Source organism: Ciconia boyciana, chromosome 10 (genome assembly GCF_034638445.1).
Source record: "Ciconia boyciana chromosome 10, ASM3463844v1, whole genome shotgun sequence".
NCBI classification, from domain to species: Eukaryota; Metazoa; Chordata; class Aves; order Ciconiiformes; family Ciconiidae; genus Ciconia; species Ciconia boyciana.
The window spans coordinates 12,740,011-12,755,143 of NC_132943.1; the positions used below are offsets into that span (position 1 = coordinate 12,740,011).

The 15,133-nt window shown below is 39.1% G+C and overlaps 1 protein-coding gene across 6 annotated transcripts in view; it reads left to right on the forward strand.

Moving 5' to 3' along the window:
- The window catches only part of MYLK (myosin light chain kinase), a 225,871-nt gene that overhangs the window by 150,557 nt on the left and 60,181 nt on the right, over positions 1–15,133 (forward strand). For all 6 annotated transcript variants that reach the window (XM_072873959.1, XM_072873957.1, XM_072873955.1 and 3 more), the window contains 2 exons: positions 9,945–10,061; positions 13,091–13,177. In XM_072873959.1, coding sequence (XP_072730060.1) covers positions 9,945–10,061; positions 13,091–13,177 — 204 coding nt within the window. The remainder of the gene's footprint in view (positions 1–9,944; positions 10,062–13,090; positions 13,178–15,133) is intronic.

Genomic DNA, 15,133 nt, shown 5'->3' on the forward strand with positions numbered 1-15,133 from the left:
AATATTATTGCTGGTTTACAAATTCTAATTTAATTCTTCTCTATGTTTAATATTTCAGGCTTTTTATTGCAATAAGAAACACAGAAGCAAAGAGGGGTTGTGTTATAGAAAGAAATTACTACAACTTCAAGTTACATAGTTAAGATCAGAGTTGAGAACTGATTTCCAGTGTATTTAATGCCCCACCACAGATGCTTCTGTTGCCTTTACAGAGACTGGACTATTTGAACCCCGCTGGCCTGATGACTTTCAACTAATTTCAAAACAGTACAGAGTTTGGTAAAAGTCCTCAGAGAGAACACTTACTGTTGTCAAATTGAGTGATTTCTTTATATTCCACATTCTGGATAATCAAACCCTACTAGACTGGTTTTGTATGAAAGTTAATATTGTATCTAGACAAAATATATTTTCCTTGGGACAAAAATAGGGAGGATAACTGATAATACAAAAAAACTTCTTTACTTCATGTTTGTTTCATAAAACACTGAGGGAATTATACAGAGAATGACACTGTCCTGCATGTTGTAGTAAAAAGTCCATGTTCATAGTAAGAATTATAGCTTGACACAGGGGTCTGCACTCTTAATTGTGAATCTTTCTTCATGTAATCCAGACTATTTTCAGTGTTATTAAATGAGAACCAAATGAATACGCACAATGGTTCACCACAACAAGTGAATCCTTGTGCAGTGTTCCAAGCACTGAAATATGAGGATTCCTTTAAAGTGGATGCAGTCAGAAACAACATTGCCTTCAGAGAGGGTGGGGGAAAAAAAGGTACCCGAGTACTACAGTAAAGGGGGTAACAAAGTAAGTAGATGGAGAGAGGGAAATGGTAGCAAGTGCATTGTGTCTGGTATGTGTCTGAAGTAGCATAAAAATTTTATTTATGAGTACATGGTGATTTTCACCAGAGGGAATGAATAAGGGTAACTGTCATGTACATGAGAAAAAGTTGACTGGTGGAAATGCCATCCTTGTAAAAAGGACTGACAGTACCAGGAGACTTCAATTTAATCAGCCTTACACTGGAAGCAAGATTTCAAGAGTTTTCTTGGAGTTGCTCAGGGTGAAAAGAAATTATGCATCTCAAAGTTTCATGTCTCCCATCAAAGTACATCAGATAGACAGCATCTCCATATCAAAGCTTCTGAGCTGTGGTGGAGCCTCCTAAAGTCCCGAAGCTTTACTGTTGTGGTGCTGCAGAAAGCTGTTTTCTTGGCTGAAATAATCTGAGTAATTGACTGTTACAACCACCCAACTCATATTCACTTTATGAAATGGTACTGTGGAGCTGAAAATCCCCTGTAGCTGTCTTTACAGTGAAGTGATCCTCATGTACAGAAATGTTCTACCACCTGAGCAGGGCATGTGGCTTATCCCATCCAGTTTGTCTGTGCTAGGTGACACTCTTGGTCATAGCTGGCATTTTGTCAGCATGTCACACTTCAACAGTGCTTTCCATTGAGGTAAGGAACAAAGGTCACCACTGGATAAGGAATCCACTGTTTCAGGACAGCTTCTTGCAGGGAGTGAAGAACCTGTCCTTATGTTTGAGTTGTACCTGCATTATTACACTAGTATCATGCTTAGGTAGTCAGTATTATCAGTACTTCAAAATTATGGTTTCTTTTGCACATATTTGCAGAGGATCTTAGAAAGAAATACTACACAGAGAAGTAAATGCTAGTTTTCTCCTTTAATGGAAAGAAATGGAATGAGGATTAGAACTATTTTTTTTAAACCTTATTACATACCCTGTGGTACACTGAGGGGATGCATTGCATGATGGTCAATTTAGGTTTTTTCCTGACAGTACCTGCTAGCTTTGGCACTTAGAGAACAATGTGTTGCTGTGAGATGCTTTCATGCCAGCTGTTAAGTAATTAACTAGGTATGCATGATACTTACTTTAAGTAAGTTCCACTTTTCTTGGAGATTGATTTTTCTCTTTTCCCCTAATTAGGAACACATAAATAGTTGAAGGAACCAAGGGAGGAGAAGGAATAATTAGAGCTACAGACTAGAACTGAGAAATAACAAATTCAGGATGAATATCAGGAAATACTATTCAATAGAGAAACTACATGGGTTAGTTTCACAGAAAGTGTTTAGAGCAGCTTTAAACATAGAAAGCAACAATAAAACTGGATGCAGTACTCAGCAGCCCAATGTCAAAATCCCAGATTCCATCTTTTGCCCCAAACGCTGAAAAGGCAGCTTCGTCACGCCCACAGGTGTCATGTCCTTCAGCAGCAGTGCCTTTGGCCAACCTTGGAGCAGCATTTAATAGGCTCTGGAGATAATCCCCTAGAGTCTTCCTCAGCTGAAAGAAGGTTGAGTCTGTGGGGAAGGAGAGGAAATCACAGCAAATGGACCTAGCTCACATTAACGGGCTTAGATCTTGCAAAGCCATTTTTTATTTCTTCAGTATGACCTTGCTCCTCTTGTGTTCAGCAACAAAATCCACTATGAAAGTGGATAGACTGGGTCTATTCTTAGCTATTTCACCAGCTGGTTTTGTGCTGCCATGATGTTTGGTGGTGACCACTGGTTCTCACGTATGGAAAATTTTCCAGAGGTATCTCACAGAAGAATAACTTACTTGTTCTTAGTGAGTTGGATACTGGAAAGTCCTCTATCTAGAGTAAGACACATCTATCTGCTTCTTATCATGCTACAAGCCCATTTCAGTTAGTATGGGTCACTGGCCCACAAACTGTTCATTGTAAGTAACACATGAACCTGTAGAATGCCATGTATTTGTCTTCTGGAAATTAAATTAACCCTCTCTGTCATTGCCAGAAAGCAAAAACAGCAGTTTGCTGATCTGCTGCTGCCAAAAACATTGTGAAGATAAATACATAAAATCTGGTTTCAGGAACATGCCTGCCTGATAAAACAAGTAGCATATTTGGCCAGGAAGAGCAGACTTAAAAGTATACTTGTGTGTAACAAGTTCACAGGATAGGCAAACTAACTAGTCCCTTTATGTAGTCACTCACTGAAAGCAACTTTCGTTGGCATATTTGTCCTAGCTGATAGTAAGGCCCTTTACCCGTTAGAAAAAACTCTATTCTCACATATCCTCTGTGTTTGAAGAGGCTGATGCTACATTGCCTGTCGAAGGCAGTTGAGCCATTAGCATGCAAGAAGAGATGTTAGCCCCACTTCTGTACCATCGGAGAAGCCCCAATTCAAACACCAAGATCAGAATAATCACTGATTGGTAAGGTCTTTGGCAAAGGAAAAATTAAATCCTGCTCCAAAAAAGACCTTCATCTTCAGGCATATTTATGCAGTATTTGTGCTGTATTCCAGTACTTAATCTAGGGCTTGCAATGTATTCTATTATTCCAGGGTTAAGTTTACATTAGCAATTAGAAGTCAGAATCTGGGCAGCATTATACCGAATGTCACAATCACAACATATCCAAGATCAATCTCATTCCTTCCATTTTACATTTCAACTATTAATATGTTTTATTTCCCTTTGAAATCATGAACATCAGTACTTGTTTCTCCATTTCTTTTAATAATTCCCCAAATAGTATTCTGTCAGTTGAATGGCATGAGTGATTTGTTGCTTAAAGTATCATTTTTATGACAAAGTGAGCTCTTACACCATATTTCTTTTACGAACATGTCTGACCTGGTAGGAATTTATTAATGGTTTGATTTGGTATTTTTCTTCTTTTAAACACTTGTCAGAGTGCAGTTATCTACATTCCTGGGATAGATATTAATGTGGTTTTTGCCTGTGAAATCTCAAAATAAATGGTAATGTAACAAAGGAACAAAAGAGAGTACTCAAAAATTAGAGCATTATGCATTTATACGGGCAGTTTAGATGGTGTGTGATTAAGAGGCAGTTGATTTTAATATGAGAGAGTTCTTCTTTGAAGGTAGGGGGGGCTTTTTGTTTGGAAAAAAAGTTTTTAAGAAGGCTCTAGCAGACATTACAGTGGAGTTAGACATATAAGGACTGAGTAGAACAAGCTTCCTCACACGGTGAACTCTTTAGAGCAGGAACCATTTTGTTTTACATTTGTATAGTACTTGGCACAGCAGTGCCCTGTGCTAGTGTCCTGCTTCATGACTCACTCTTGGGTAGAAAATCCAGATAGAAAATTTTTGCATGGTTACAAAAGTCGTTCTAGAAGACCACAGTGAAAGGGGTTTGGAAGCTGGCATCCTTACTAGACTAGAGAATTGAGGTGTACAGTGAATATAAGTCAAAACTGACAAACTTGCCATTTTAAAATCAGCTTGCTCTGCTGGTTTTGGCTAGATTTAGTACAATGTGACTATATAGATTGAAGAGGAACTACTTAATAGAGGTTCAGGTAGCAATGATGGTGTAGCTTAGAAAATGCCCAGAGTTTGTATTGCTTTGTGTAAGACAGCATTTTTTTCTTCCTAAGCGTCTTGGCAGCATAAAGAGTTGGTAATCTTGTTAGTAATAATGCTTTAACAACTTTCTTGTGACTTAACATAACTCCTAAATCTTCCTATCAGTTGTGCAAGTCTGTCTCTATCAGTCTAACTAGGATCTGCTATGACTTTTTCGATTTCTTTTTAATTAACTTTGAGCAAGACTTTGGTGTGTAATTAACACAACTCTGTGTACTGCTGAAAGTAGATGGATTCTGCAGCTTAAAAAAAGCTTCTTCAGAAAGTTTAAGGGTGGGGAGATCATCTGAGCATCAGTTCTGACACAACTTCATGTTTGTCACATGCCACAAAATTTCCCTCTGTACTGCCATTTTTGTCTGAATCTTCCTTCTTCCAGAAATGCATGTAGTGTAGGTTTAAAGATAGCAAAAGAGAGATGTTTGCTATAATCACTGGTAATTTATTGCAATGTCTAATTATTTTTCTAAGTGTTTTGTTTTTAAATCAAGAAACAAAGCAATGTCTTATATCTAATTTGAATTTATCTGGTTTCTTCTTCGATACACTTGTTTCCTTTCTCCGCTAAGATAAAAAGCCCATTTGTACTTGATAGAATGGCTTTGACTCTGTAATCAAGATACCTCTCTAGTTCTCTTTTTTTCAAAACTTGACAAGTCAAGCTCTTACTAACTTTCCCTCCATAATGCACTTTATCCAGCCCTTGGAGGCTTGGGGTTGTTTTGTTTTGTTTTTCTTTTTAATACCTCCTCTTCAGTTGCTGTTTGTTGGTTTATTATCCTATTTAGAAAATAGGCAGCAGAACCGTATGTCGGTATCAGCATCGGTGAGATGGAGGTCACCTTCCTATTGCTGTGCTTACTGTAGGTCATTGGTCCTCTTTCTACTTCACAACAGTGCAGCTCATGTTTTTTACTTCTGTATTAAACCTTTAAACCTTCTGAAAATAGAGCAACCCTTGCTGTCCATGGATGCTTGTCATTTCACTATCTTAAGCCCCATTTTCTTTGAGCGAATAGGACTCAGCTTAACAAATAAATGAGATTGTTTATGAGGACTGCCCTGTTTTCTCTCTCTTTCTGTCTTTTCCCTTTCCAACATTCTTTCTATCATCTGTAAGTTTATCAACGTTAATTTACGAATACTTCTACATCACAGATTAAAATACTGAATAACTTTGGTCCCAGTCTGATCACAGAGGAAATCCACCGGAAACATACCAAGTGGTGATTTCCTCTTGTCAGCTTCTTCATGAGATCTTTATTTTGGCAGCTCTAACTCTTCCTGACATGAATGTCATTAATATAGTAATATAGCATTAACTACAAGCAGAATAACGGGAGAAACTACAAGCAGAATAACGGGAATATTTACACAAATATTTCAGTAAAGACTAAGAAAATTACCTTTACACAGCTACATTTGCCAGTTAAAAGTGTAATCTCATGAATAACGGAAGTAGGTTTCTTATGTTGTTTTCCTTAAAACTCTAACAATTAACAACAATTAAATTTGACAATTTTTCTTCTCTGAAACTCATGAGTTTTTTCACTACTTTGCCTGTTGTCATTGTAACTGTAGCAAATATTTTCCAGTCAACCCGCTTGCCATGTTTAAACATGACTGTGACACTAGCACATATTTGCACTTTCCCAGACAATTTGTGATTTATTAGAAAATTAACACCAGTGAGCCAACGAGTTCCTTAACAAATTTGTTATGGTTCCTAGGCACAATTTCTCATGGCCTAGTATTTATTAATATTGCCTAAATACCCCATAGTACTTCTTTATCCCATGGGATACAAATGAGAAAGACATAAACTTCAGTCTGCATCACAGATAGGAGTCAGGATGTTGGCCAGCTAGATGCCAGTGCAGGGAATTAGACTCAGGAGCTGTTTTTTGTTGGTTTGTGTATTTGTTTTATATCTGAAGTTGACTTTCTGTGGAGTTTCATGGAAAGAATGCAGAAGTCTAGAGATATTTTAAACTGGCTTGCACTATTTTTGAGTTAGTCAGAAAATCCTTTAATAGCTCCAAATGCAAGGGAAAGGGTTTGTGTATCTAAACCAGAGCCTCCAGTAAACTGTCAGCTTCTGTGGCTGTTAAGGTCTTTTCTAGAGCTGCACCAGTTCCGATGTCTAAGTGGAGGATCCCAGTATTCATGTTTACTCCAATCCTGCCCTTTGTGACAGTGTTTTGAAGACTGTCCATGGGCTGGTTCCTAAAAAAAAAAGTAGAGGGATGAGGGGACAAAATTGATAGCAAATTCTTTTAGTTGACTGGGATTTGTGAAGTGCCAGGACTCAGAATACCCAACTGGAGTAACCAGTCTGGGACTTCTTGCAGTTATGAGAAAATAAGCTTGTTTCAGGTCATGAAGGGTTTTTGCAGAGGAAATACCAAATACTTCATTGAAAGACATTTGGCCTTCTAGCCCCGGGAATTGACTGTAGCTCTAGATCACAGAACATAGGCCTATTTGGGAGTTTCCTGTCCTTATGAAATCTCATCAAGTTTTGCCTGTTTGTTTTGGGTTTTTTTTTCTGGTTTTCTAAGAAAATGAGGTTTCTACAGCCGTGTGCGCTCTCAGCCTCTCCTTACACTCCTGACCCAGCCTGGCTAATACTTTTTTGAACCATTGGCCAATTTCACACTAAGTCCTAGTAGTCCACAGTTTAATGAAAACTAGTGGCTAAATAAATGAGAATGACCCAAATTATCTCATTTCACCTTCACTCCTCCACTGAGGGCAGAATACCACCATTGCATCTGGTGGTAGCAACAAGCCCTGCAATCCCCATGTACTTTGTACGTGCTGTTCCAGTGTAATTGCTGGGGAGTATGAAGAAGTAGAGGGAAACAGGATACAGATTATTGCTGCAGGGGGGTGGCAGTCAGGACAAAAAGGATGCAGCCCTTGAAGAAACAGATTTCCTTCATCCTCCTTCTCACAAAATAACTTCATTAAAATTCAACACATAAATATTCTTTTGGAATGAGTAAGACTGACATTATTTCATGAGGACTCTGCTTCCAGTGGAATAAGCCAAATGCAGCTTCGATCAGACCCGTGCCATGCAGCCTGGCCAGGGCTAGATTCTAAAAGCAAAACTAATACAGCACTGAATGCACATGGCAAGTTGAGGATTGTCATGAGAAAATGCTAAGATTTGCTTCTAGATTTTAGTATAAGTGTGGGCAATGACTTATTGTTAGGGTGGGATGTTTCTGTTTGTATATGCTGCATAAGGAAGTGTTTTTCATAAGGCGTTAACTTATATTGCTGCAGTATACTGTATGGACAACACTGCAACAGTATGAGTGGTGAGGAATGACCCTATGTCACATTAGCCTTCAATGAGCTGATTAGCATGCAGGGGAGGAAGGGCTTTTGAGCAGGAAGAAAATGCCAGCAAAAACGAAGTAAATGCTGCTTTGTTCCAGTCCCTTAATGATCCAGTTATCTTTACAGGCCAGACTCCTTCCCTACAGTAAGGTGGCCAGAGATCTCCTTCATGTGTATGTGTCTTTCTTCCATAGTTTATGTTCTTTTGCAATAGCATTTTTAGGTTCTGATGTGTGATCTTTTCTAATCATGTTATATAGATTTATACAAATTCTTATACTGGAAGTTATCTTTGGCTTGGTCTCCAGCTGTCTCTTTAAACAGCAGAGACACGTGAATTTATATTTGCTAGACGCCTGCAAGAATACTTTTCTAGTGTCCCTCCTCCATTTGGAATGGAACTGCAGCTCGTGACATTTTTGGCTCAGCCTGACTCATGGAGATGAGTTGTCTCAGGGAAGGCACGTGGCTTTTCTTTTGACCCTATGGTTAGCTGAGCACAGCACATGTGAGTGAGGGGTCAGTTCTCCTCTGGGATAGTTTTAACATTGTTTCTCAGGGGGAAAATTGTCATTATTTAGAGCTTCTTGATTCTGTGGAGGATGAGGAGGTGGGAAAAATTCATTTTCTTCTAGCCCTTGTGTATGTCTGGCAAACCAGATTTGTTGGGAACCATTTGAATGTTTTTTTATAAGATTTGTCTTGAATAATAACATCCAGTTTTACAATGAGGGAATATCTGAATGCCAAAAGCATAATTGCCAGGTCAGAACTGAGGTCTAGTCTCCAAGGGGAGCCAGTAAACTCTCAAAGTTCTTCTGACAGAGGGGTGTTCTTTTCAAGGACTTTTCAAGGTCCTTTTCAAGGACCAGTGTCACCTTTGCCTGTGCCATCTCCCACAACACAAGGGATATATTTGATGGGGAGCCTGGGATTAGGCACTCTGGAAGGCAGAAGGCAGCCTCCAGTTAACATAGAGAGAAAGGTGGCAAATAGCAAGAGATGCTGGGAAATTTCCTTACGTCTCAGGACACAGGGGACATGTCTAAAAAAGATCATCTATCCAATCTTGCCATTAATTAGGAGAGACTGTGAGAAAGGCGAATGGAGGAAGGGGGAAGCTATCCCTGCGGCTGTGTGGAGGGTGGAGGCATTCTGGACAAGCTAACAGCAATGGGTGGAAGTGCACAATGTCTCAGGCTGTGTTTAGGGGATGGGCCAGGCTTTCCAGTGAGGAAGGAGAAAGTTAAGCCCACACTTCACCTTCACTGAGGGATATGTGGAAGGGGAAAGTCTGGAGTGTTTTAATTGGGATTCTCCCTGGGGAGCAAAGTACTGCGTTGTTCGAAGCAATGCAAGTAAGCGTAAGGGATTAGGTAAACCACAGCTCTCCTTCCTCATCCCCCGGCTACTGGGAACAGCTTCTGTTTTGGTTCACAGAGTTTTATTTTTTGAGAGGAAATGTATTTCCCTTGGGTCATACCAAGCTTCCCTTGGTAACTACAGAGCTTATGTCACATCCTGTTTCTGCAAACCCAATGAAGTCAAATTTTGGATTTTTGTTTGAAAAGAAATGGATTTGTTGCGGTGACAAATTTGATTGCCACGGATATATTGGACTTTCTAACAGATGTTTTACAATATCAGACACTTGTTCTCTGAGTAATTAAAGCAAAAAGAAAATGGTTGTCAGTGTCATTTTTAAACTTGGGCACTAAGCTGAAGTTCTGCTTTCACACGTGGATGCTCATGGGAGTGCTAGAGATAAGGCTGAATCAAAATATTGCAGATGGTTACTTGACTGAAGCCCTCTTATTTACAGTCCTACGCTACTAGCACTTTTGGAGAAAGATCATCGGCATGAGGACTTCTTATCCCTGCTGTAAGACACGGAACAGCAGCAGAGATTCTCCTCTGGGTCTTGAGTATCCTAGGGAACAGCAATAAGATTCAATTTATCTATCAATGTGTTTTTATTTTATTTAGCATTAATAAGGTTCCAATTCTGAATGTTGGTTCCAATGTTGAATTTTTAAGGACAAAACATCTTTTTCTAGCAGTGAAGATCACCTGTAGTAAAGGATTGGATCATTTGATACTTTATGTTCCTTAATAGCACTAAGATTTTTGTGAACTGCAACTTTACATCCATTTGATCTCTCCTTCCTTTGTATTAGGGACACTGTGTTCACTTACCATTGAGAAGACCATGCCTGAAGATGGGGGCGAATACAAATGCATAGCTGAGAATGCAGCAGGAAAAGCTGAATGTGCTTGCAAAGTGCTGGTAGAAGGTAAGTACTTTGCTGGATATGGGCAAAACCCTTCCTTAGAACTTCCTCCTTCCCCCTTTTATTTCCCAATACCAGCCTTTATGAACCACATACACAAAAAAGAACACTGCCCTCTTCCCTCCTGCACTTTTCAGTCAATACGTAATTCAGTGTCTACCATAAAGGAGCATGAGCAGAGAGACAGTACAGAGCCAAGGGCTCTGGCTGCTTTGTGGAATAGCCTATGTTCTCTTGCTGCCCACTGGATTTCTACAAGGATTTTAGAGCAGTAAGTTGAACCCATGAAGATTTGCTTCTGAGCTGTATGCATTCTTTAAGAGCACGTAAGAATTCAGTGTGTGAGCCTGGGTACCAGTCTGCCTCAGGACTATGTATGGCACATTTCTCAGTCTAGAACTTTTCAATTCTTTGCATTCAATTACATTTGGTCATTTTTTTTTCCTGGTGGAAGTGAATAAAAATAAACAAATTAGCAGCTCAACCACCCTTCTATGCCATAGTCTTAGAACATGGAGAATTTGCTGACTGACGTACCCGTTTTCAGCCTCAGTCATGCTGATGACACTGTACTCTTGCCAAGTAATCTTGGCCTTGGGCATATATTTTGTCATGAGGTTGAGAGCACAGACTTTTAAAACTGCCGTGGACTTTAAGTTACTTAAGACACTTTAAGTAACCAATGTGCTTCTTATCAGCTCACCTTCTGGTGAGCTCCTCTTTGAATACTCTGATACTTTCCATTGTAACTAAAAAGAACACAAAACTAAACAAGCCCAATAACGTAGATCTTAGGTACTAAGCCTTCACAACTGTGTTGCAGATGTGGTATTTGGGGCAGGAGGTCTAGAAAAGAAAACTATTATTTGTTTTCCTAACGTAGCATGGCACAAGCTAAGAATGTCATCCTGTAACTCCATCAGGAAGGGTCAGTCTTCATGTAGCTGGAAAAGGAATTAATTATACATATAATTACAATTAATTATATTGGTTCCTGTAATGGCATCTTCTATGGTACTACGGTCACAATGTAGTCTGGCTTAGATATTTGATAAGCTATTGTTTATATTTCTGTAATTTAAAGTAATACATTTTACCAGCAATGAAGTTCAAAGAAGACTATCAAGAAGAGGCTTTAAGCAAAATCTAGTACCCTGTAACACCTTAACTACCACGGATGCAGAGGGTTAAAGGATCAGATCATCAAGTGCTTAGCACACAGTAGTTCTCCAGAGCTGCCCTAGCATCTTTTAAATGTCTCAGTCACCTATGTGTTCTTCCCTTTGACTTTGCCTTCTGATCTTCAAGTAGTTGCTTTTCTTGAAGCCTCCCTTAGCATATTTCCCACTTCCAGTTTCCTGCTGGGCAATGCATGTTCTAGGAGGCTGGAAGTAGACTTTGGCTTGCAAAGTCTTGATCATGGGAGGCTGTAAGCTCATGACATATTCATTGCATGATGACATGAATGGCATTCCATCAGCTGTCTGGCTCACCCTGATAGTGGCACCCATGGTGTTAGGAGCTACCTGCTCACGTAATATTGGACACCAGAATGACCATATTCCTTACCTTGATACTGGCTGTCTCATCTGTCTTTTCCATTCCCTACTGGCATGCTGCTTTGTATGGCTGAGAAGAGCTTTTTGAGGAATGGCACTACAGCAAACTCTAGCTATTTAGGAGAGACGCCATTTGATCTCCCATGTCTGTGACTGGCAGAGGGGATGACTGTTATTTTTAAATTAGAATTGTGATAAAAAACAACAATTAAAATTGCTCCCTTCTATTCAGTCTGCTGTCAGCATCCCAGCTGCTGATTTTTAGACTCAACAAGTATCCATAAATATCATTATATTCCTTTTGGCCCCATGGACTCAAATCAGATTGGAGGAGTATTTTACTTCAGTTGTGAAATTAGCTCAGGGACAAATCTGTAGAATCTCAGTGTCTGAACTCAGATCTAGCACAGCCTTCTGCTCTGAATTGTGTGCTAGGAGATTCTGTCTTCCCCTGTTAACTTTTGAGGAAACTTAGAGAGACCAATTTTCATGCTGTGCCACCTAGAAGTAGGTGACTGAACTAGGTGGTTCTGTAACATTTATGTTATCTTTTCTCTGGTAACTAAATTTCAAACAGCAATCTCATGCACAAATCCTCTGAAAGCTGAATATTTGAAAGCTATAAATTGATACAGCTATTGCTGAGATAATAATCCAAGTTTGGGATCTTTCTTCCAAAGAGAAATATCAGGATCAAACAATCCAACACATGGAGCTCGTTAGGATTTGCATTATATGACATGCTCGACCTGGGACAACCTTGCTGAAAAAAAGGTTGCACCTTCTAGTTATATGTGTCTATGTCATATGGGATACATAGGGAAGAGAGCTTGTATTGACTCTCAGCTGTCAGTGGAGCCTGCAGTGCTGAGTAGCTGCTGGATATGAGCTATGCAATCTTGAGAATAATGAAATCCATCATACTCGAGTCCTGTGGTGTCCCTTTTGCCATTTTTCTGTAGGAATGAACCACTGTGTAAGAATATCTTCTTGGAAAGATTTAAACATACAGAAGAAATGCTACTTTTCAAAATGTGTTCATCTATATAGATCACATAGACAATGGAATAGAAGAATGACATGGCAAGAGATTCTTTTGGATGAAATGATGCTTCAAATATGCCTTTGTTTCCCTCTTCCATGCACTGCCTAAAGCAGCTTTGTGCACATTGTACTTTGTTCTATTCAGTTAAAACAGACCTATCAGCTTAGATGGTGCCTCTCGTCTAGTTGCTTTCTCAGGTTCTCAGCGCAGCAGCTTTCACAGAGGGCTTCTCCCTCTCTGCTCCCTCTTCCTTTTAGGATGTGACATTCTCCAGCAAGCCTGTGCAGAAAATCTTTCTTAAAAACCAAAAGGACAGGAATTTCCCCTAACTTTGCAGAAAGATCGAAAACAAACTGATGTTAATAGGCAGCTTTTTCATTATCAGTTTTTAAATAGGATTTGTATTTTATTATTTGTTTTGATTGCAGATGCCTCATCCACAAAGACCTCAAAGCCTACTGAGAAGAAGACCAAGAAGCCTAAGACCACACTTCCCCCTGTGCTGCCAACAGAGAGTAAGTGACAGTGATTTTGATTACTTCCTTTTCACTGGAAACAAAAGAGTGCTTTGGGATTCTGTCCCTTCTGTTTGCAGGCATAGTATCAGAAGCTTGTGCTGTTTCTTTAACCCCTGCACATAAGTCATGTGAAATGAGGTTTTGCCTTGTGGGGATTAGAAGTAAGTGCTGAAACTGTGAGTTCAGACCTAGCCCACTCTATTCTCAGTTTTCCATAATGGTGCAATAAACCTATGACACAGATTTATTTTTGGCTGTCTCCCAAAGAGCACAGAAATTCTCGAGTAGTTTGCTTCAAGTCATGTTGTGTCCTGTGTAGACAATATACTGTCTTACCATTGGTAGGCAAGGTATCTTGACTGAAATGTCCTGTAGCATAATCTGTCCTTTTTGCCATGACCATGGGGAGTGGTTTGGTGAATTTTACATTCCTTGTTTTAAGCCTAAATGCTTTACTTGTTTTTAATGCTTTCTGAAATAACAAATCAGCTATAAAATCCCATGTTTGCTACTCTGTATACATGCACTTGATTAAGAGGAAACTTTAAATGGTAAAGGCAGCACAATAATGTACGTTTAGAAATTCCTAATACCACTACTACTTTTGAAATTAAGTGTCCGTGGGATACAAATATCTCTTAAATCAAACACTGGACTTTGAAAGTTGTCTATCTAAGATGTCCACCATGTGAGTTCCTAAAAAAGATGTAAAGACAGCGTTCTAATGAAACATGACATATTTTATCCAGCTCTCTCTCAAAAAAAAAAAAAAGAAAAAGAAAAGAAAAAAGAAATAAACTATAACCTGACTTTCCAGCATGGAACATTTTCAGCTGCTTTCAGCAGGACTCAGTGTGGTTTTGTACTGATTGATGATCACAGGTAATAATTGTGCTTCTGGAATTGTTGACTTACATAGAGCTATGCCCTGGGCTACAGCTATTTCTGAGTTGCTGGCTGAGCATTATAACTTTCCCTCCAGCCAATCGTCTGGGGGTGTGGGAAGGGTCACACCAGCATGCTCCACCTCTGCACTTGAGCTTCAAATGCTGTAAATAATAGCAATTAAGAACAATCATTTTATTCTTGAACATCAATAGAAAAGAAAATTTTAAAGCCATTTAAAGCTCCATGCAATAGTGTTTTGAATAGTGTTTTCTATGCACACAAACACATACATTTCCTCTGATCTTCCCAGCAGTGTTATCAATTGCAGCTTTTCCAGGAGAAAGTGTGAGTTGGGAACTAAGTTTAAATATGTGGATATATGACCTGATCCACATCCTGCTGAAATCACTGCTTGTCTTGCTGTTGGTATTAGTGGAAACTGGCTATAGGTAGCAAAACAGAAGCTAGCAACTCTGGCTTCAGATATGATTGGGAAAAGAAGGTTGAAATAATGGTGAATGGTTTTCTTAAGGTTGCTCCATGGCATATTATATCAGTGTTTAAAGTTCTTGAAGTTCTCATAAGCTCTTTTTCAAAATACCTTTAAAACATCTTTCCTGTTGCACTGAAAACATCAAGGTAACCAGAGAGAATGTTAGGAAGCTGGGTTTTGGAAGAGCTTTTGGAAAACTTTGGAAAAATATGTATTTAATTTTAAAAGGATTTGGCTGCAGAGATTCCACAGGTGGTTTTTAACATTTCAGCCTCAGTCTCTGAGGACTGTGGGTATTTGTCTGCCTGAAATGAATGTTATATTTGTACATTTGTCAGGGGCATAATACACAAAATGGATCCAGTAGACTTCACAGTTTCAATTTAAACTGAAATCCCTTTTAGATGTAGAGATTTTAAAGTTCCTTACCTGAAAGAGAATGGGCTTAACAAGTCATCTATTTGTGCATCTTTGCTGTATTTATCTCGAAAAGAAGGTTAATAAAGAATGACTGTGAAGTAACAGTCCCAATCTAATAAGGAGATAAATTTTTACTCTGATCTCTTCTAGTC